This window comes from Stegostoma tigrinum, chromosome 11 (assembly GCF_030684315.1).
Source record: "Stegostoma tigrinum isolate sSteTig4 chromosome 11, sSteTig4.hap1, whole genome shotgun sequence".
Lineage (NCBI taxonomy): Eukaryota > Metazoa > Chordata > Chondrichthyes > Orectolobiformes > Stegostomatidae > Stegostoma > Stegostoma tigrinum.
The window spans coordinates 3828590-3851459 of NC_081364.1; the positions used below are offsets into that span (position 1 = coordinate 3828590).

The window sequence follows — 22870 nt, forward strand, 5'->3', positions numbered from 1 at the left end:
ATGGTAACCTTCCAGGAGTCCTTAGCTTCTGGAAAAGTCAGAGAGGATTGGAAACTGTCAATGTAACATCTTTATTTAAAAAGGGAAGGAGAAATTAACAGGTATATATAACAAAAAAAATACTGGCATTGGAAGCAATCCAGCGAAAGTTGATTGGATTGGATTGATCCCAGGCATGGAGAGATTTTCTTCGGGAGAGAGATTGAAAAGTTTGGGCTTTTGGAGGTTTGAAGCACAAGATTATTGTAATGTATAAGATTCTTGGGGACTGGCCAGGCTAGATTCAGAAGGACTTTTTATTATTCATTTAACTGTGGCATAGGGGTATTGATGGCTGTGACAGCGTTTATTATCTGTCCCTCACTGCCCCTTGAGAAGGTGGGGGTGAGCTGCCTTCTTGAACTATTGCAGTCCATGTGCTGTAGTTAGACCCACAATGCCATTAGGGAGGGAATTCCCCAAGGATTCTGACCCAGTGGCACTGAAGGAATCATGATACATTTCCAAGTCAGGATGGGGAGTGGCTCGGAGGGGAACTTGCAGGGTGTGGTGTTCCCTTGTACCTGCTGCCCCTTGTCCTTCTGGATGGAAGTGGTTGTGGGTTTGGAAGGTGCTGCCTGAGGATCTTTGGTGAATTTCTGCAACTTGTACATAGTGCACACTGCTGCTACTGAGTGTCAGTGGTCGGGGGAGGGAGTGGGATGTTTGTGGATGTGGTGCCAATCAAGCAGCTGCTTTGTCCTGGACGGTGTCGAGCTTCTTGAGTGTTGTTGGGGCTGCCCCCATCCAGGCAAGTGGGGAGTATGCCATCACACTCCTGACTTGTGCCTTGTAGATGGTGGACAGGCTTTGGGGAGTCAGAAACTGAGTTACTCACCACAGTATTCCCTGTTTCTGGCCTGTTCTTATAGCCATTGTGTTTATGCGGTGATAACAAAGTGTGGGGCTGGATGAACACAGCAGGCCAAGCAGCATCTCAGGAGCACAAAAGCTGTTGTTTCAGGCCTAGACCCTTCATCAGAGAGTCCAGTTGTGTTTCTGGTCAATGATAAATCCCAGAATGCTGACACTGAGGGGTTCAGTGATGGCAATGCCATTGAATATCAAGGGGCGGTGGTTAGATTGTCTCTTATTGGTGATGGTCATAGCCTGGCATTTGTGTGGTGCAAATATGACTTGCCACTTGTCAGCCCGAGCCTGGATATTGTCCCGATCTTGTTTCATTTGAACACGAACTGCTTCAAAATCTGAGGGGTCCCGAACGGTGCTGACATTGTGCAATCATTGGTGAACATCCCCATTTCTGACCTTATGATGGAGGGAAGGTCATCGATGAAGCAGCTGAAGATGGTTGGGCCGAGGGCACTACCCTGAGGGACTCCTGCAGAGATGTCCTGGAGCTGAGATGACTGACCTCCCACAACCATGACCATCTTCCTATGGGTCAGATATGACTCCAGCCACCGGAGTGTTTGCCCCCTGATACCCACTGATTCCAGTTTTGCCAGGGCTCCTTGGTGCCACACTCAATTGAATGCAGCCTAGATGTCAAGGGCCGTCATTCTCACCTCACCCTCTGGAATTCAGCTCTTTTATCATGTTCGAACCAAGGCTGTAATGAGGTCAGGAGCTGAGTGATCCTGGCAGAACCCAAACTGGGTATCACTGAGCAGGTGCTGCTCAATAGCCCTGTTACTGACACCTTCCATCACTTTACTGATGATCAAGAGCAGACTGATGGGGCAGTAACTGGCCGGGTTGGATTTGCCCTGCTTTTTGTGTACAGGACACACCTGGGAAATTTTCCACATTGTCAGGCAGATCACAGTGTTGTAACTGTACTAGAACAGCTTGGCTTAGGGAGCAGCATGTTCTGGAGCACAAGTCTTCAGTACCATTGCTGGAATGTTTTCAGGGCCGCTAGCCTTTGCAGTATCCAGTGTCTCCAACTATTTCTTCGTATCATGGAAATTGAATTGAATTAGCTGAAGACTGGTATCAGTGATGCTGGGGACCACTGGAGGAGGTCGAGATGGATCATCCACTTGGCACTTCTGACTGAAGATTGTTGCGAATGCTTCAGTCTTATCTTTTGCCCTGATGTGCTGGGCTGTTCCATGAATGATGATGGGAATATTTGTGCAGTCTCGTCCCTGAGTGAGTTGTTTAATTGTCCCCCACCATTCACAACTGGATGTGGCAGGACTGCAGAGCTTAGATCTGATCTGTTGGCTGTGGGATCGCTTAGCTCTGTCTATCACTTGCTGCTCTCGCTGTTTGGTGTGTAAGTATTCCTGTTTGGTGGCTTCACCAGGTTGGCTTCTCATCCTCAGCTATACCTGGTGCTGCCCCCACTCAACCATTACCGTCAAGCTAGGGCATCAACCCTGGTTCAATGGAGAGTGCAGCAGGACATGCCAGGCAAACCTGAAGATGAGGTACCAACCTGGTGAAGTCACCAAACAGGATACTTACACACCAAACAGCGAGAGCAGCAAGTGATAGGCAAAGCTAAGCGACCCCACAGCCAACAGATCAGATCTAAGCTCTGCAGTCCTGTCACATCCAGGTGTGAATGGTGGGCGGCAATTAAACAACTCACTTTTTTCTCCTTGTGGGAGAATTTACGACCGGGGGGATTAACTCAGACTCGCACATTTAAGTGAGAGATATGGAGGGAGGCTTTCATGGGGAGGCAATGTCGTGGTCATATTATTGCTAGACTATTAAAACAGAAACTCAGCTAGTGTTCTGGGCACATGGGTTCAAATCCTTATGCAGCAGTTAGTGGAATTTGAATCCAAGGATAAAACATCTGGAATTAAGAATCTAATGATGACCGTGAATCTATTGTCAATTGTCAGGAAAGACCCATCTGATTCACTAATGTCCTTTAGGGAAGGAAACTGCCCCCCTTACCTGATCTGGCCTACACGTGACTCCAGCCCCACAGCAATGTGGTTGACTCTCGGTTGCCCTCTGGAATGGCCGAGAAAGCCACTCAGTTGTACCAATCGCTACAAATTCTCAAAGAAATGAATCTGAATGGATCACCCAGCATCGACCCAGGCACCGGAAAAGACAATGGCAGGAACAGCCTGTGGACCCTGCAAATCCTCATTAACACCTGGGGGTTAGTACCAACATTGGGAGAGCGGTCTCACAGACTGGCCAAGCAGCAGCCTGACACAGTCACACTCACAGAATCATATCTTACAGACAATGTCCCAGACACCACCATCACCATCCCAGGTATGTCCTGTCCCACCACAGGGCTGGGTACTGAGCAGCAAACTTTCCAGTGGTTCGCGTCATATCTGACATACAGGAATATGGCTGTGGTTGTTGGAGGTCAGTCATATCATTTCCAGGAGTTCCTCAGGGTAGTGTCCTTGGCCCAACCATCTCCAGCTGCTTTATCAATGACCTTCCCTCCATCATAAGGTCAGATGTGGGGATGTTCACTGATGATTGCAAAGTGTTCAGCACACAGACACACACAAACACAAACAAACACACAAACAAACACGCAGAAACACACACACACACACACACACACACACACACAAACACACACACACACACTCACACACAGGTCCTCAGATACTGAAGCAGACCATCTTCACATGCAACAAGATCTGGGCAATATCCAGACTTGGGGTAAGAAGTGGCAAGTAACATTCGTGCCACACAAATGCCAGGCTATGACCATCACCAAATGCAGACAATCTAACCACCGCCCCCTGATATTCATGTGTTACCATCACTGAATCCCCCACTATCAACATCCTGGGGGTTACCATTGACCAGAAACTCAGTTGGACTCGCCACATTAACACGGTGGCAATAAGATCAGGTCAGAACCTGGGAATACTGCGGTGAGTAACTCCCCTCCCGACTCCCCAAAACTTGCCTACCATCGACAAGGCACAAGTCAGGAGTGTGATGGAATACTCCCCACTTGCCTGGATGGGTGCAGCCCCAACAACACTCAAGAAGCTCGACACCATCCAGGACAAAGCAGCCGCTTGATTGGCACCACATCCACAAACATTCCACTCCCTCCACCACCGACGCTCAGTAGCAGCAGTGTGTACTGTCTACACGATGCACTGCAGAAATTCACCAAAGATCCACAGGCAGAACCTGCCAAACCCATGATAGCAAGGTGTGGATTTGGATGAACACAGCAGGCCAAGGAGCATCTTAGGAGCAGAAAGGCTGACGTTTTGGGCCTAGACCCTTCTAGGCCCGAAACGTCAGCTTTCCTGCCCCTAAGATGCTGCTTGGCCTGCTGCATTCATCCAGCTCCACACCATGTTATCTCGGGTTCTCCAGCATCTACAATTCCTATCATCTCTGATACACCTTCCAAACTCATGACCACTTCCATCTCGAAGGATAAGGGCATCAGATAAATGGGAACACCACACCCTGCAAGCTCCCCTCCGAGCCACTCCCCATCCTGACTTGGAAATATATCACCGTTCCTTCACTGTCCCTGGGTCAGATTCCTGGAATTCCCTCCCCAAGGGAATTGTGGGTCAACCCACAGCAGGTGGATTGAAGTGGTTCAAGATGGCAGTTCACCCCCACCTTGTCAAGGAGGCAACTAGGGACGGGGCAATAAATGACGGACCCAGCGCGACACCCACATCCCACAAATGAACAGAAAAAAAAACTCTTCTCTCTGTGGGTAGCGAATCTGTGAAGTTCTTTACTGAGCAGGGTAGGTTTAGATTTGTGAATGAAACGAATCGCAGGCTCAAAATATTAACTGTTTTTGCCCCACTGCTGCTGCCAAATCTGTTGAGTTTCTGTATTTGCTTCAATTTTGCAGAATCTGCTGAATTTTGCCTTTAGCTGCGTGTTTTATTTTACTGGTATTAGCGGAGGGTGAAGTATTCTGTGCAGCCAGGCAGAACACTGTGCTGTCATTGAAGAGAGAGTAGATATGTTTTAACATTTCTGCCTAAAACTGGCTTGCCTGCTAACGCAGCACTCCCTCCAATCGGCAACTGGGGAAGGGAAGGGAGTGGAACATCCTTAGGAGGATCAGATGACTTTGGACCCCATTTGTGTCTCACTGTGAGGGGCTGGGGGTCAGGGTGGATGTGTTCCGCACCTCAAGCCAGGTTCTGCCACTGATTCATTGATCGAGATCGATTGTTGTGATTGGCTATCGAGCCAATCTTGCTGCTTCGTATCAGTGCCAAGATGCAAAAAGATTGTCTTTTCACCCCAGGGTATTCCTACCTCTTCTCGATAACTCAATGCTAGCCGCTGTCGACAAAGACATCTCAGTTGGACGCTGTAGCTGAACCACGACCGCCCCACGGCTGGAATGCAACCGCTTCCTCATTTCGTCAACAGATGCTGCCACACTCTCACTATCCATGCTGTCATCCGTGTCCACATTCATCAGCTCCTAGCGGATGGGAAACAGGCCCATTGAGAGATAAAGGCATTCCGAAACCTGCTAGCAATGACACAAAACCAGAGGACTAGAGAGAGAGGGAAAGTGGGAGGAGGGAGAACGGAAGGAAGAGGGGATAGAGGTTATGAACAGAAGAGGGAAGGAAGGAAGAAAGGATTTGGGGGCGTGGGTTGTTGGTGGAGTCAAACCTTTGCATTTTTCTGGCCTTTCACAGCCAAAGAGATTTTCCAATTGCCTTCACAGCCGATGGTGCCTCTCTTGAAGCATCACTACTCTTTGTAGAGTAGGCAACACAGCAGCCATCTGGTGCACAGGAAGATCCCACAAAAGGCAACACAAGAAATGACTTCATTTCCAAATGGGTTCAGTGAATACCCCAGGGAGGGGCTCAGGGTGTGTGTGTAGCATGCCAGTGGAATGGCTAAAGGAATGCACTGCCCAGAAATGTGGTGTGGGGGGTGGTGGTGTGCAGGTTCAATAGAGGGCTTCAGGAGGGGCATTGGATGGTTATTTGAATAGAAATGATGTGCAGGGAGATGGGGACAAGGCAGGAGATTGGCATTAGGGGATAAAACTCTTGCAGGTATGATGGGCCAAATGGCCAGCTTCAGCATTGTGACAGATTCTGTGATTCTGCGAGCAGGTGAACAGCAATACGAGGCAGAGTGCAGTCATCAGGGGGACAGTCTGGGCTCATTGAGAGAGGAGTGAGAGTTGTGGAGTGTTAAGAATGACAGTGAGCAAAGCAGCTGCTGGGTTCCAGCTGAGGCAGAACCTGTCAATATTTAAGTACTTCGCACTGTGCAGCGAAACATAGAGTTACACTCCCCTCCCGACTCCCCAAAGCCTGTCCACCACCTGCCAGGCACAAGTCAGGAGTGGGCGGAGATAATGGGAACTGCAGATGCTGGAGAATTCAAGATAACAAAGGAGTCAGGAGTGGGATGGAACACTCCCCACTCCCTGGATGGGTGCAGCCCCAACAAGACTCAGGAAGCTTGACACCATCCAGGTCAAAGCAGCCACCACATCCACAAACATCCCACTCCCTCCACCACCGACACTCAGTAGCAGCAGTGTGTACTGTCTACAAGATGCACTGCAGAAATTCACCAAAGATCCTCAGGCAGCACCTTCCAAACCCACGACCACTTCCATCTATAAGTACGAGGGCAGCAGATACATGGGAACACCACCCCCTGCAAATATCCCTCCAGGGCCCTCACCATCCTGACTTGGAAATATATTCCCGTTCCTTCAGTGTCACTGGGTCAGATCCTGGAACTCCCTCCGTAAGGGCATCGCAGGTCTAGCTACAGCACATGGACTGCAGTGGTTCAAGAAGGCAGCTCAAGGGGCTTCTCAAGGGGCAACTAGGAATGTGTGATAGCTGCTGGCCTAGTCCAATATGCCCACTTCCCAGAACTGAATTAAAACTATTATATAATGCTACAACTTAGAGAGAGATCTCTGATTATTAATCTAATTTAAAAAGTACTCTTGATGCACTGCCCACATTCAGTCAATTGTGAACCATACCCAGCTTCAGCCCAATATGTGGCACTGATTCATGGGCAGGTCCAGGGCTGAACATTTCATCTATTCCAGTCAATCCAGTGATTGCATTCCTGTATATCCATGGGGGGGACGTGTGTGTTTGGAGGTGCGGGTGGCAGCTTCTTGTTATCATCACTGGGCTCTTAATCCAGAAACCAAGGTGTTGCTCTCCGATCCTTGGTTCAATTCCTGCCATGGCAGATGATGGAATTTCATAGAATCCCTGCAGTGCAGAAAGACTCCATTCAGCCCATCAACTCTGCAGTGATCCTCTGAAGAGCATCCCACCCAGACCCACCCCAACCCCGTTACCCCACATTTCCCAGGGCCAATCCACCCTAACCTGCACATCTTTGGACTGTGGGAGGAAACTGGAGCACCCGGAGGAAGCCCACGCAGACGCAGGGAGAATGCGCAAACTCCACACAGACAGTTACCCGAGGGTGGACTCAAACCCGGGTCCCTGGTGCTGTGGGGCAGCATTGCTAACCAATGAGCCAAAAAATTAAATCAGGAATTAAGAGTCTAATGATGACCGTGAAACAATTGCCAATTGCCAGGAAAGGCCCATCTGCTTCTCTAGTGTCCTTTAGGAAAGGAAGCTGCCATCCTTACCCGGTCTGTGAGTCCAGCCCCAAGGCAATGTGATTGCATCATAAATGCCCTCTGGGCAATTAGGGAAGGGCAATAAATACTGGCGTGGCCATTGATGCCCTCATCCCGTGAATGAACACAATGAAATTAACCCCCCCTGCAAGGTATTGGTATCTGTGATTTCCCATCGATCATGCTATCAGGACTGGGGTTATTCTCTGAAGATCACAGTCACTGTCCATATGACAGAATTGTTTCGGCCCTCCACAAGGCCATTCTGTCCACTGAGTCAGCGTCACCTCACTTTGTCCTGTTCTCCTGTATTCTCCCTATAGACCTGCCCATTTCTCCTTCAGAGAAAGTCTAATTCCCTCTTGAAAGTCTCAACTGAACCTGCAAAACCCAGGCCATGCAGTTCAGACCTGAACACCTCGCTATGTAAAATAAAGGTTTTCCTTATGTCACCTTTGCTTCTTTAGCCAATCACTTCAATAAACATCCTCTGACTCTCAGCACTTCCACCAACAGGAACTCTGTCCAAATCCCTCCTGATTCTGAACACCTCGATAGATCTCTGGTAACATTTCCCCTCTTCATGTGGGACAGCTACAGCTGATGGACTGAGCTGAGGAGCGAAGTGGAGCATGATCAGAGGCTGGTCAGGCTGAACGGCCTGATTCCGTGGTGCATATCTGATGTGATTCTGGGGTGTGGCTTAATAATTCCGAAAAGAACAGGAACTCAGAGGAAAATGTGATCTCCTGTGGGCCACCAGTGGCGAGCTGGCGTGCGCACACACACACACACACACACACACACACACACACACACACACACACACACACACGGGCTGGGGGATTAGTACGCAGCAGTGAGGCTATGACCAGAATCACACTCACTCACCGGAATTTGTATGACTGGCTCCTCTTTCTTTGGCACTTGGGCAGGGAGGAAAACTGGAGAGTCACCAAGGACTGGCTTCAAGGGCTCTGAGTTAACACACCGTAGCCACTCCTCACACGGCTGCAGCTTTGCACGATCATCTGTGAGACAAACAGAGAGAGTCTCTGCACTATACTCACTCAACACAACCCAGCAAAACCTGCACCATTCTCATCACCACTCAGAGTGCACACAAAATCCACACAAAGGCTGCATGAGGTTAGATACAGAGTAAAGCTCCCTTTACACTGCCCCATCAAACACTCCCAGGACAGGGACAGCACGGAGTTAGATACAGAGTAAAGTTCCCTCTACACTGTCCCCCATCAAACACTCCTGCAACAGGGGCTGCATGGGGTTAGATACAGAGAAAAGCTCCCTGTACACTGTCTCCCATCAAACACTCCCAGGACTGGTCATAAACTTCAAGTCTGAGAATAAGAAATAGGGCCAGGAGAAAGCTGTTTGGCCCCTTCAGTCTGCTCCCTCATTCTGTACCATTGCTGTATATCTACAAGTCTATCTGACAGCCAATCCAAGAATAAAAGCAAAACACTGCAGGCGCTGGAAATCTGCAACAAACACAGAGAACACTGGAGAAACTCAGCAGTGTGTGTGGAGAGAGAAAGCAGGGTTAATGTTTTGAGTCTGGTGTGAGCTCTTCTGAATTCAATTCTGCTGAAGGGTCACTGGGCTCAAGCCGTTATCTCTGCTCTCTCTCTCTACAGATGCTGCCGAGTTTGTCCAGCAATCTCTTCGTTTATCCCATTGTACCTCAGTCCCCCGAATTCAAAAAAATCTCAGTCTCAGCCTGAAATGTGCTCAACAAAAGATGGGGCATGGTCTTATGGGATACAAAATTCCAAATCTCATCTCACTCCCCTTCAACCTGAAACGATAACCCTGGCTCTAAACTGTCCATTAGGGAGTGTAATCTTATTTACATTTTCATTGTCCAGCGTTCCGAACATTAGATACATTTCAGTAAAAGATGGTTGCTCTCTTCCAAACTTCTGTTCAATCTTCCCTCATCAGAGAACTCAATTGAATAGGAAGCTCATCATCACATAAAAAGCCATACATCCCCTTCTGAAGCTAGGAGGGCTGAGGTGAGGAGTTAAATGAGAGGAGATCTTATTGAAAGATACAAGATTCTTGACAGGATAGATGCAGAGAGATTGTTCTCCCTTCTTGGAGAGCTTGGGACCCAAGGGCATCATCTCAGAGCAACTGGTCACCTGTTCAATACACAGAGATGAGGAGGAATTTCTTCTCTCAGGAAGGAGTGAATCTCTGGAATTCTTTACCCCAGAAGGGGCTCTTGAAGCTGGGTCATTCAGTATATTCAAGATTGAGACAGACAGATTTTTACTCAGAAAAGGAATCAAGATTTGTGGATTAGTTTAATTTCCCTGGAATGTCGGAGGCTGAGAGGTGACCTTACAGAGATTTATAAAATCATGAGGGGCATGGATAGGGCGAATAATCAAGGTCTTTTCCCCAGGGTAGGGGTTCCAAAACTAGAGGACACAGGATTTAAGTGAAAGGGGAAAAATTTAAAAGGAATCTAAGGGGCAACTTTTTCACACAGAGGGTGGCGTGTGTATGGAATGAGCTGCCAGAGGAAGTGGTGAGCACAGTTATAACATTTAAAAGGCATCTGGGTGGGTATATGAACAGGAAGGATTTAGTGGGATATGGGTCAAATGCTGGTAAATGGGACTAGATTAATGTAGGAATCTGGTTAGCATGGATGGGTTGGCCTGCTGCATGCTGTCTGATTCTATTGTGGGGAAAAGGCAGGAAAGTGGAGTTGAGGGTTATCTGATCAGCCATGATCTCACTGAACAGCAAAGGGTTGACTTGAAGGGCTGAATGATTTAGGATCAGGTTTAACCCTAAGCCCAGCCCTACTTCTTTTCCAACTTCTTATGGTTTTATGAAACGTTCTGAACTGAGATTTATGGGTTATTTGTAATGAAAAATGTAAAATTTGTAATGTAAAATGTAAAATCCATTGTCTTCATAAAATGCAAATGGACAGAATGAGTGGCCAAGATGATTGAAAATGTGGATTATTGTTTTTCTAATTCCATTGGAGCTTTCATGGACTGATTAGTATTAAAATCGGATCAAAATACCAACTTAAAACAGCAACAGCACCTGACCATACAGGTTTCGTGAAAGCAATGTAGATTAAACAAAAGAATGAACGATTAATATTTCATCCAAAGACAAGAAAATCACTCAGCTCCTCCTTGAATGAGTTGGAGGAAGGTGAGGTGTCTGAAAAGACCCTCATCTCCTTTTTAGGGCTTTACACACCTTTACAAGAATACCTGCCAGTTGGAGATTAAAACAACACCTGCATACCTCAAGCTTGGAGACAATGGACTCTGACATAGAAATACAGGAACAAGCCTGTGTTTCAATACTCCTTATGGTAGAGAGCAGACATTAAACTAAAGTTGCAGCACTGAACACAGGCTTAAAACTCCCTTTCCCTGTCTCTCTCAAAAAGAAAAATACCTGGTGATAATATGGATCAAAAAGAAACAGCAGAACACTGAGAACTCGAAGGATAACCCAGTACTTGCTGGTGTTGAAAACAGCAAGTGGCAAGCATGGTCTCAGGTTGAAACCTTACACTTTGAGGTACCCAAAAGATTCTCAGTGTTAAATTATTTGATCTTCTACTTTACCAATGGGCTGAATGGCTTTCTCCTGTTACTAAGAGAAAATTGTGCGATTTGTTGTATCAAGACTGAAATCCCAAGGCTCTGCAAAGCTTTCACAAAGGCAATGAAAATACAATGCCAGCTGATACACAGTAATCGCGGAAATGGACAAGAACTGCAGGCACCTCATCAGAGAGAAGATTTACACAGGGGAGCATGGGTACATTGCATGGGGTATTAACTCCCTACCTTCCTCCCAGTTTGCGTCAAGTCCTGGTGTGAGGTGACAGATCTCCGACAGAACAGAGCTGGCCGGGGAGTTGTACATTCTAGTCAAAGCTGGGATATACTCGTTCGACAACTGAAAGGTAAAACAGGTTAGATCTCAGTAAGTTGGCTGATGTTTGGCACCTTAATTGACTCCATAAATTTGCCTCAGGTACACCATTCTGTTTCTTGTTCCCAAATGTTCAAAGGATTCTCAAGGGCTATCAGTGCGGCACTCCCTCCGCACTGACCCTCCAACAGTGCGGCATTCCCTCAGCACTGACCCTCCGACAGTGCGGCATTCCCTCAGCACTGACCCTCCGACAGTGCGGCGCTCCCTCCGCGCCAACCCTCTGACAGTGCAGCATTCCCTCAGCACTGACCCTCCGACAGTGCGGCACTCCCTCAGCACTATCCCTCCGACAGTGCGGCACTCCCTTAGCACTGACCCTCCAACAGTGTGGCACTCCCTCCATATGGTACCAGGAATGTTAGTCTGGATTGTGGCGCTCCATGTCTATGGACTGAGGCTTTAACCCAATTACCCTCCGACTCAAAGTGGTGTTTTGAGTGTTTTGCCGAGCACCAAGCTGGCTTTGAACTGAGAGGTTTGCTTGGCCATTTCAGAGGGCAGTTGTGAGTAATCCACATTGGTATAGGTCTGGAGTCACATGTAGGCTAGACCTGGTAAGGATAACAGACCATTCTGCAGACTCAATTTCAGATTTAGTTTTGACTGAATTTAGATTGCTCCTGCTTCCACAGTGGGTATAGAGCTATGTTCTCAAAGCACTATCCTGGGAATTTGGATTCTAGTCTAATATCATTTCCACTGCTCCATTGTCTTCATAAAATTAACAAGAAGATGCCACAAAATGGAAGCTCCTTCAAACATCTCCGACTAATTTAAGCTGGAAGTAAGGTAAGACCATAAAAACCTGGCCGTCACTTTGGGTGAAAGCTTAGTACAGGCCATACTGCAGCTTCCCAAACAGGCAGACGCCTATCTACCTGTAACACTGTTAGACTGTAGCACAGTCTGCTGTTGTAAGGCTGCCTGCATAGTTCCACACTGTCTGCCGGGACCATTGACTGCGGTCACAGAGTCATCGGGTCAAACAGCGCGAAAACAGACCCTTCAGTCTGACCAGTCCATGTCGATGTAATTCCAAACTAAACTAGGCCCACCTGCCTGCTCCCGGCCCTTATCCCTCCAAACCTTTCCCATTCCCAAACTTACCCAAATAACTTTTAAATGTTGTAACTGTACCTGCACCCACCACTTCCTCCAGCAGTTTATTCCACACATGGATCACTCTCTGAGTATAAAACAAATGCTCCTCATGTTTTCTTTTTCCCTCTCACCTTTAGAATATGCCCCCTAGTCTTGAAATGCCCTACTGTAGGGAAGCGACACCAGCCATTACTTCTCTTTAGCCATGGCATCCCATTTCTGGGAGGTCCCAAGTCAAGCTTGTGAGGCAGGATTGGGAATATCAAAAGATATACTACGTCAGGATCTTATACAGAAGTCCAATAAAGCTTCAACGAGAATGTGCTGCCAAGCTGCAGAGGGCAGAATTCAACATTTCCGAAACAAACACAAAAAATGCTGAGATAACAAGGTGTGGAGCTGGATGAACACAGCAGGCCCAGCAGCATCTTAGGAGCAGAAAAGCTGACGTTTCAGGCCAAGACCATTCATCAGAAATGCTTTTCTGATAAAGGATCTAGGCCCAAAACATCAGCTTTTCTGCTCCTAAGGTGCTGCTGGGCCTGCTGTGTTCATCCAGCTCCACACCTTGTTATCTCAGATTCTCCAGCATCTGCTGTTCCTATTATCACAGAAAATGCTGTTAGTGCTCAACCTGGAATGAATGTTCTTCAGATCATCTTCACAGTTAACTCTATTTCTCTCCCTGCTGGTGCCCCCAGACCTGCTGAGTGTCTCCAACATTCTCTGTGTTTGCTTCTGGTTTCCAGCATTGCAGTATTTTGCTTTTAAACTTTCTAAGCTCTTCCAAGGTCTCAGACTCTTCAACTCCACCTTGGTGAGCAGATCAACAGCTGCTGTGCCTTATGTCTCTCTCTGTCTGATTTATCTAGGCTGTATCAGTGACATAAGCACAAGAAATTCACATCCGCTCTGCCACTGGGGAACACGTTAGAGGTCATTTCAGACTTGGCGTAAAAGTCACGACAAAGTTCAAAAAGTGAGTTTTGGGCAATGTGCTTTAAAGTACAACATGGGCAGAAACAATTTCTACACAACTGTTCTGCCTAAGCAGCAAGAATATATAAATAATAAGGAAAAGGAACAAAAGTAAGTCATTTCAACCTTTTGATCTTGTTCTCTCATTCCGTTGGAACATGCCTGATCTTCCACCTCAACTATGGCCCCACACTCCTTAAGTTCCTCCTTGTACAGCAGTCTATTGATCTCCATTTGGGTGTCAAAGTCACCAGAAGCTATCATGTGGGTGAAGCAAGCAATTAGAAAGGAAACATGATGCTTGGTTTGATTTATTGTTGTCATGTGCACCTAAGTACAGTGAAAGTGTTTGTTTTATGAGCAGTACAGGCAGATCATGGTAAACAAGGACATACAGATCATTGCGAGCTTAGACAGTGAGGTACACAAGGTTACAGCTACAGGGGAGGCATGTGAAGCAAGATCAACATTACATTTGAAATCTGGGCAGTCCATTCAGCAGCACAGTCAGAGCAGGGAAGAAGCTGTTCTTGAATCTGTCGGTCTGTGTGTTTAAGCTTCTGTATCTTCTGCTTGATGGAAGAGGCTACAGGAGGTCATTACTGGGGTGTGATGGATGTTCGATGGTGTTGGCCACCTTTCCAAGGCACCAAGAAGTGGAGACAGAGTCTATGGATGGGAGGATGGCTTGTATGATGGTCTGGGCTGGGCACAGAACTTCCTGTAGTTTATGAAAGTCCTTAGCAGAGCAGTTGCTGTACTAGGCCATTATGTACGGGGATAGAATGCTTTTTATAGTGCATCTGTACAGGTTGGCAAAGGTTCTTATGGACGGGCTGAATTTGCTTAGCCTCCTGTGGAAGAAGAGGCGTATTGTGCTTTCTTCACCATCACACCTACATGGAGGGACCAGGGCAGATTGTTGGTTACCATTGGCGTTTGATGTTGGTGTTTGTTTCACGTGGAATTGAGTAAAGAACTAAAAGGTATCTTGCTGCATGGCACAGAGTGTTGTTGAACACTCACCTGCAGCATTCCTCATCTAAGGAAAGAAATCCCTGGGATGGCCGAAATATTTTGTGAGGAGAGATTGAGGAAATAAAATACTTACATGGTATGACACAGTGTTTGTAGATCGGATGTGCCTTCTGAATGTTAACTCCAGGAGGAAGGAACTCAATCTCAGGAGGAGAAGCAGTCATAAGAACATAAGAAATAGGAACTGGAGGAGGCCATTCGACCCTTCGAGCCTGCTCCTCCACTCAATAAGATCTTGGCTGATCTTTTCGTGGACTCAGCTCCACTTACCCGCCCGCTCACCCTAACCCTTAGTTCCTTTACTGTTCAAAAATTTGTCTATCTTTGCCTTAAAAATATTCAACCACATAGTGTTAACTCCTTCACTGGGCAGGAGATTCCACAGTTTCACAACCCTTTGGGTGAAGATGTTCCTCCTCAACATGGACCTACATCTGGTCCCAATTATTTTGAGGCTAGGCCCCCTAGTTCTAGTTTTACCAGCCAGTGGAAACATCCTCCCTGCTTCTATCTTGTCTATTCCCTTAATGATTTTATGTTTCTGTAAGCCCCAACATTTTTCTAAATTCCAATGAGTATAGCCCCAGTCTACTCAGTCTCTCCTCATGAGCCAACCCTCTCAATTCTAGAATCAACCTCGTGAATCTCCTCTGTACCCCGTCCAGTGCCAGCACATCCTTTCTCAATTAAGGGAACAAAGCTGCACACAGTATTCCAGGTAGGTGTCACCAGGTCCCTATACAGCTGCAGCATAGCCTCCCTGTTTTTGAACTTCATCCCTCACGTAATGAAGGATAATATTCCATTTGCCTTCTTAATTACCTGCTGCACCTGCAAACCAACTTTTTTGTGATTCAGGCACAAGGATGCGCCCATTTAAAGCTGCAATAACGGGGAATTTCTTTTCTTAGATAGTGGTGAACATTTAGAACTCCTGAACTGAGAAGGTTGAGAAATCATTGAGTAATTTCAATATAGAAACTGTTTGGTTTATCTCATTAAGGGAAATAGGCAGTTAGCATGATTTATAAAGTTCCAAACAGCGAGTTTTGAGAAGATTTGTAGCTCAGGTTGAGGTTCTGGATGTGACAAACACTACATTGGACAAACTGGCAGAAAGCTAGCCACCAGAATACAGGAACATCAACTAGCCACAAAACGACATGACCCACTATCACTCATATCCTTACACACAGATGAGGAAGGACACCACTTTGAGTGGGACAACACATCCATCCTAGGGCAAGCCAAACAGAGACACGCATGAGAATTCCTAGAAGCATGGCATTTCAACTGGAACTCCATCAACAAACACATTGGCTCCAAATCAATCTACCATCCCCTGAGAAAAAGAACAGGAAATGACATCACCAATGCAGGAAATGACATCACCAACCCAAGGAAACCTAACCAGATAAATAGAAAGCAGGACATAACACCAGCGCTTCGTCGGAGGCTCACTGTTGATGTTACCTAGAATGGTGATGAAACATCTGGGGACAAACCTTACAGCTCAGTGAACCAGCTTACATCTCAAACACAATAAAGACCCACTCTCTTGTGGACTGAGAGGACGAGAGTGCTGTCTTGGAGGTGAAAGGAGGACGTCGGGTTGGCTGTGCACCCTTGCGACCAGTGGATCTTAATGCTGGCTTCGGCCTAACGCTGGTTCAGGGGAGCAGCCAACCTGCAACGATGGCTGCGGCAAGTGCTCGTGCCCCAGGTCAGGGGGTCCGGAACACCATCCGTGTTTCCGTAAAGAAGGTGGATGAAGGTGCACCTGTGGACCGCACCTTCTTCGTGAAGAGGGTCCTGTTGGACTGTTGTGGGTTCGCTGCTGCGGACATTTACTGCCTGCAGGATTTCCCCGGAGGAGGTTTTTACGATGTGACCTTCCGGAGTGCCAAGCTTTGCGAGCGCTTCCTGGAGGTTTTCAAGGAGAAAGGAGGTGAGGGCCCCCTCTCTGTATTGACCGCTGTCCCACTGTTTGTGATGCCAGCGCAGAGGAGCCACATGGTGACTGTACACATGTACAACCTGCATGTGCCAGCAGTTGATGTCCTGACCTTCCTCGGAAGGTATGTGAAGGTGGAAGGGGACCTAACTGACATGGTGGACCCCTTTGGCATCTGGACGAGTAAGAGGCAGGTCAAGGTGACGCTGAGGATGGGCGCAGACGGGAATGTCGCACACCCACCGTCCAGCTTCGCGATCGGTGGGAGCAGGGGCTACCTGACCTATGCAGGGCAACCTAAAGTCTGCCATGCCTGTGGTAGGTCAGGTCACATGGCGGCCGACTGCAAAGCCACCATCTGCAGGGAGGAGGGACACCTTGCAAAGGATTGCCCACGAGAGAGAAGCTGCAACCTTTGCGGGGAAGCGGGCCACTTCTATAGGGCATGCCCGCGGCGGGGTACCACCTACGCCCAGGTCGCCGGCAGGGGAAATGCGGGGCCAGCCCCCCCGGAGGAGAGGAAGGCACCAGGGCCCAGCAAGGACCCCACTAATGTGCAGGAGGGCCAGGCCGTGCAGGAGGGCCCAGCCCTGCAGGATGGGCCCGAGGCCAGCAAAGCGCCCCTGCAGGCTCCAATCCCCCCCGACAACCCGGAGCCAATGGAGGCAGCGACAGGCGACCCAGGGGAGTGGACTACAGTCCGGAAAGCGAGGAGGAAGGTGCGTCGACGGGCCCAGGAACCGCAACAATCAGGAGGGAAGAGACAGCTACAGGGGGGCTATAAGAGCTCCTCTGACGAGGAGGATTCGGAGAGGGCCCACCCGAAGCAGAAGTTAAAGGTCTCGAGGGGGAAGGAAAGCAGCACCCCGCTTCCAGGTGACGGGAGGCGTCCTGAGGCTCACTCCGACACCCAGTCAAGTGCCGCTGGAGCACTGGAGGGCCCCCCGGAACTTCCAGGCGGGAAGGAGGAAACAGCACGTCCCCAGCCTGATCCGGAGCCGGACCCTCCTGCCTCCGCACCCCTGACGGGGGGATGCCACCCAGAAGGCAGCACAGACGGTTTCCTGAGCCCAGAGAGCGTCCAGCAGTTAGCCCGGGCAATGGGCATGAAGGGACAGATGGAGGGGCTGGACCTTGGACTTGGGGAGGGTACTGCAGTCACTGCCCGCAATGGGGGTACGAGTTGCGAGCATTAATGTGCGCAGCGTCAAGTCAACCGCGAGATGTGTGTCCACGTTGGCCTACCTGACCACCGTCAGGGCGGACCTCCTGTTTCTGCAGGAGTGCGGGATACCGCACCTCGGCAGGTACGGGAAATGGTCCGGCGCCTGGACCTGTGGGCCTTCAATCTGGTCGGGGGGTAACGACTGTCGCTCCTCGGGCCTGGCTATTCTGCTGCGGGGGCACAACTTCACCATCTCTCAAGTTCAGGAGGTGGTGGGGGGGCGCCTCCTAGTGGCTGACATCACCTACAGGAATGCTCCCCTGAGGCTGATCAACGTGTACGCCCCAGCGGTACGGAGTGAGCGGTTGGCCGTCCTGCAGTGGCTTCCACCCCTGCTGGCTACGTCCAGGCCGGTCATCCTAGGTGGAGACTTCAACTGCATCATTGATGCAGATGGAAGATCCGGCGTGGGGACAGCGGGTGGGGGGATTCAACTGGACGTCACATCCAGATTCCTGATGGGCACGGTGAAGGACGCCAAGCTGCTCGACGTCTTCAGCACCCCTGCAGACGGAGCGCAGCAGAGGTACACCTGGTCGCGGCCAGACGGGTCTATCCGCTCAAGGATAGATTTCCTGTTTGTGTCACGGACGTTCTCGGTCAGATCCACTGGTGTCGAGCCGGTGTTCTTCTCTGACCACTGCCTCCTGTTGGCCGACTGTCACTTACAGGACGACCAGCCGGCCGGCAAGGGGACGTGGAAGCTCAACACGACTCTGTTGACCCCAGAGAACGTCGAGGAGCTTAAGAGGGAGTACACCGGTTGGAGAACCGTGAAACCCCTCTTTGAGTCTCCAGGCGACTGGTGGGAGACGGTGAAGGAGAACATCAAGAGGTTCTTTGTCCTCAAGGGTGTTCAGAAGGCAAGAGAGAGGCGGGGAAAGCTGTCGCGACTCCAGAAAAGGGTGCAGAACCTGCTCCTTCTGCAGTTGATGGGGGTCGATGTCACGGAGGACCTCCGTGAGGTGAAGGGCCAGCAAGCCTCGCTCTTCGCCGCGGAGGCCTCCAGGATAATCTTCCGGTCCAGGGTCCGCTCTGTGGAGCAGGACGAGACGTGCTCGCATTTCTTCTTTCAGAAGGTGCACAAAGAGAGCTCTGTGCTTAGCCGGCTGAAGGAGGACGACGGCTCGGTGACGTCGTCTCGGCCCGACGTTTTGAGGATCAGCAGATCCTTCTATGCCGGACTGTACGACACGAAGCCCACGGACAGCACGGCCTCCGAGTCGTCCCTGTCGTCTATCACGGAGGTCTTAGACGACGGCACGAGGGAGTGGCTGGACCGGCCGATATCCCTGGACGAGCTGGCCAGAGCCCTCATGTCCTTGCAGAGGAATAGGACTCCCGGAAGCGATGGCTTACCGGTCGAGCTGTATTCTGCTCTGTGGGGCCTGGTCGGCCAGGACCTGCTGGAGGTGTACGATAGTGCGCTTCGGGCAGGGGAAATGTGCAAGTCCATGAGGAAGGGCATCATCACCCTCATTTACAAGAGGAAGGGGGAGAGGGAAGAAATTAAGAATTGGCGTCCCATTTCACTTTTGAACGTGGACTACAAAATCCTGGCCAAGGTCATTGCCAACCGGGTCAGGTCTGTCCTGGAGTCGGTGATTCACCCTGACCAAACCTGTGCTGTGCCGGGCAGGAAGAACGCTGAGAGCCTCGCGCTCATCAGGGATACGATCGCCTACGTACAGGACAGGCGGGTGGACACCTGCCTCGTCAGCCTGGACCAGGAGAAGGCCTTCGACAGGGTCTCTCATGCTTACATGAGGGACGTCCTCTCCAAATTGGGGTTCGGGGAGGGCATCCGCAATTGGATCCGGCTGCTCTACGCCAACATCGTTAGTGCAGTCTCGATCAACGGGTGGGAATCAGACAGTTTTCCTGTTAGGTCTGGAGTCAGGCAGGGCTGCCCGCTCTCTCCTGCCTTGTTCGTGTGCTGCGTGGAGCCCTTCGCCGCCTCCATCAGGAAGGACGTGAGCCTGAAGGGCGTGACTATCCCAGGCAGCGGAGGCCTTCAGGTCAAGACCTCCCTGTACATGGGTGATGTCGCCGTCTTCTGCACCGATCGTCGGTCGGTGAGTAGGCTGTTGGACATCTGCGGCCAGTTTGAACTGGCCTCGGGTGCCAAAGTCAATAGGGGTAAGAGCGAGGTCATGTTCTTCGGGAACTGGGACGACCGCTCCTTCATCCCCTTCACCGTCAGGACAGACTACCTGAAGGTGCTGGGTGTTTGGTTTGGTGGAGCTGGGGCATGCACTAAGACTTGGGAGGAGCGTATCTCCAAATTTAAGCAGAAGCTGGGCAGGTGGACGCTCCGGTCCCTCTCCATCGCGGGTAAGAACCTGGTTGTCAGGTGCGAGGGGCTTTCGGTACTGTTGTATGTGGCGCAGGCCTGGCCTATTACCTGGACCTGCGCCGCTGCGGTCACCCGGGCCATCTTCCACTTCATTTGGGGGTCGAGGATGGACCGGGTCCGCAGAGATACCATGTACAAAGACCTGGGAAATGGGGGAAAGGGCGTACCGAACGCCACCCTCACCCTGACGGCTACCTTTGTGTGTGGCTGCATCAAGCTGTGCGTAGATCCTCAGTACGCAAACACCAAGTGTCACTACTTACTGAGGTTCTACCTGTCCCCGGTGTTGCGAAGGATGGGCCTGGCCTCGTTGCCGCGGAACGCTCCGAGTAGCTGGACCGTTCCGTACCACCTGTCCTTCGTGGAGAAATTTTTGAAAGGAAACACCTTTGACCACAAGGCCGTCAGGCAGTGGTCAGCACGTAGTATCCTCGGGACCCTTCGGGAAAAGGAGAGGGTGGATCCCGTCGTGTGGTTCCCCACGCAGACTGCCAAAGTCGTTTGGCAGAATGCCTCATCGCCAGAACTTTCAAACAAGCACAAGGACATTGCTTGGCTGGCGGTGAGAGGGGCTCTGCCAGTGAGATCCTTTATGCACGCCCGGAATCTCTGCACCACCGCACGCTGCCCTCGAGGTGGCTGCGGGGGGGACGAGACTGTCGATCACCTCCTACTGGAGTGTGCCTATGCGCAGGAGGTCTGGAGGGGGATGCAGTGGTATTTGTCGAGGTTCGTCCCGAGCAGCTCCGTGACGCGGGACTCCGTGCTCTACGGGCTGTTTCCGGGGACGCACACCGAGACCAACATCAACTGCGCCTGGAGGACCATCAATGCGGTGAAAGACGCTCTTTGGTCTGCCCGCAACTTGCTGGTCTGCCAGCTGAAAGAACTGACCTGACCGAATGTTGCAGACTGGCGCACTCCAAGGTCCAGGGCTACGTGCTGAGGGACGCGCTAAAGCTTGGGGCAGCCGCCGCCAAGGCGCGGTGGGGAAAGACCACCGTATGAGCCCCCTCGTCCAGAAAAGGGAAAAGAATCCTATCTGGTAACTGGGCCCAGCTGGCGCCTTCCCCAACTGGTCAGGGGGCAAACTGGGACTGTGCGGGGTGATGACTGCCGGGGCGGTTTCTTTGCTTGGTTTCTTTTTTCTCTGTTTTGTTTTTTTTTTCCCTTTAGTTGGTGTACGTACCCCCAGGTAACCTGGAGTGGCTTGCATGACTGGGTAGGTGTATAAATGTTTTATTTTTTGTACATTCTATGAATAAAGTATATTTTTTCAAATAAAAAAAAAGGTGACGAAACATCTGGAAACTAACCTTCCAGCTCAGTGAGCAAACTCACATCCAAAGTTCCAAACAGTTTCAAATTTTCAAGATTTTTTCTCAACATTATCTTTAATTAGGAATATGCATTCCCAACAATAAAATAATAACTAAATGTCCAAGCAAGAGTCACCCCATTTTATTTCCAAGACTAGGTTTCATAGGCATCTTAATTAAGCGTCATCTCTTCAGTTCTCGTGCACCTCTCTCCCATTGACCAGGTTGTCCTTTAACTAGCTCAGGTAGCTACCCACTGCTTACTGGTGGATAAATCTTACACCTCTCCCAGCTGTGTCAGGGAAAGTGGCCTGTGACAGACGCAGGGAGCCAGCTGCCTGTCAGTAATGCTGATTTCAGCATTCGTCTGCCTCTATGGCACACCTCTTTGCCCATGGGTCAGCCTTAAATCTCATGCACTACACTCGCTGACTGACATTGGTTCCTGGTTGATCAGGAAAGCAACTTCTTTAAAAATCTCGTTCCTTTTTCAGTTCCAGTGGTTTCTTTGCCTTCTCCATCTCTGCAATCTCTTCAAATCCTCCAAGATCACACTTAGCCTCCAATTACCACCGGTTTCACATTCCTGATTTGAATCAACCCACAATTAATGACCATGGTTTCAGCTGCGTAGGCCCCAGAACATAGAACATACAACAGTACAGCACAGGAACAGGCCATTCAGCCCACGATGTTGTGCCTGAACATGATGCCAAATGAAACTAATAGGTCCTAAGTTTAGGAATTCCCTTAATCCAAAACCTCTCCATTCCTCCACCACATGCTGCTTGCAAACCTTTTGTCCAAGCTTTTGATCATTATATCATGAATGTGTTGTTGTAAAGTTCTATATTTTGTAAAGAAAATGTGAAATAGACAGAAAGAATCTTACAAAATCGCTCCCAGAATGCATATGACTGTATTTCTGGATTCGGTGGGTACTAGATTGTATTTGTAACAAGAAAAGGTATCAAAAAAGGCCTTTGGAAATTCATTGATGATAATGGTTCTCTTGAAAGTGTGAATGGCTCTTTCTGTCTCACCACCAACCTGATGCGATGGGAGCCATTCAAACTCATGGTTAAGGCAGTTCTTAGTGAGTCAATGGATGGACACAAGTCAAAAATAAGACATGACACAGACAAGAGATAATGGGAACTGCAGATGCTGGAGATTCCAAGATAATAAAATGTGAGGCTGGATGAACACAGCAGGCCAAGCAGCATCTCAGGAGCACAAAAGCTGACGTTTCGGGCCTAGACCCTTCATCAGAGAGGGGGATGGGGGGAGG

General features: G+C 49.5%; 1 protein-coding gene across 1 annotated transcript in view; it reads right to left on the reverse strand.

Moving 5' to 3' along the window:
• LOC125460155 (uncharacterized) overlaps positions 1 to 22870 on the reverse strand; it is a 47577-nt gene that overhangs the window by 23254 nt on the left and 1453 nt on the right. The window contains exons 3-7 of the mRNA XM_059649667.1: positions 14799 to 14868; positions 13814 to 13944; positions 11458 to 11569; positions 8492 to 8631; positions 5257 to 5428 (exon numbers count right to left, since the gene is read on the reverse strand). Coding sequence (XP_059505650.1) covers positions 5257 to 5428; positions 8492 to 8631; positions 11458 to 11569; positions 13814 to 13944; positions 14799 to 14868 — 625 coding nt within the window. The remainder of the gene's footprint in view (positions 1 to 5256; positions 5429 to 8491; positions 8632 to 11457; positions 11570 to 13813; positions 13945 to 14798; positions 14869 to 22870) is intronic.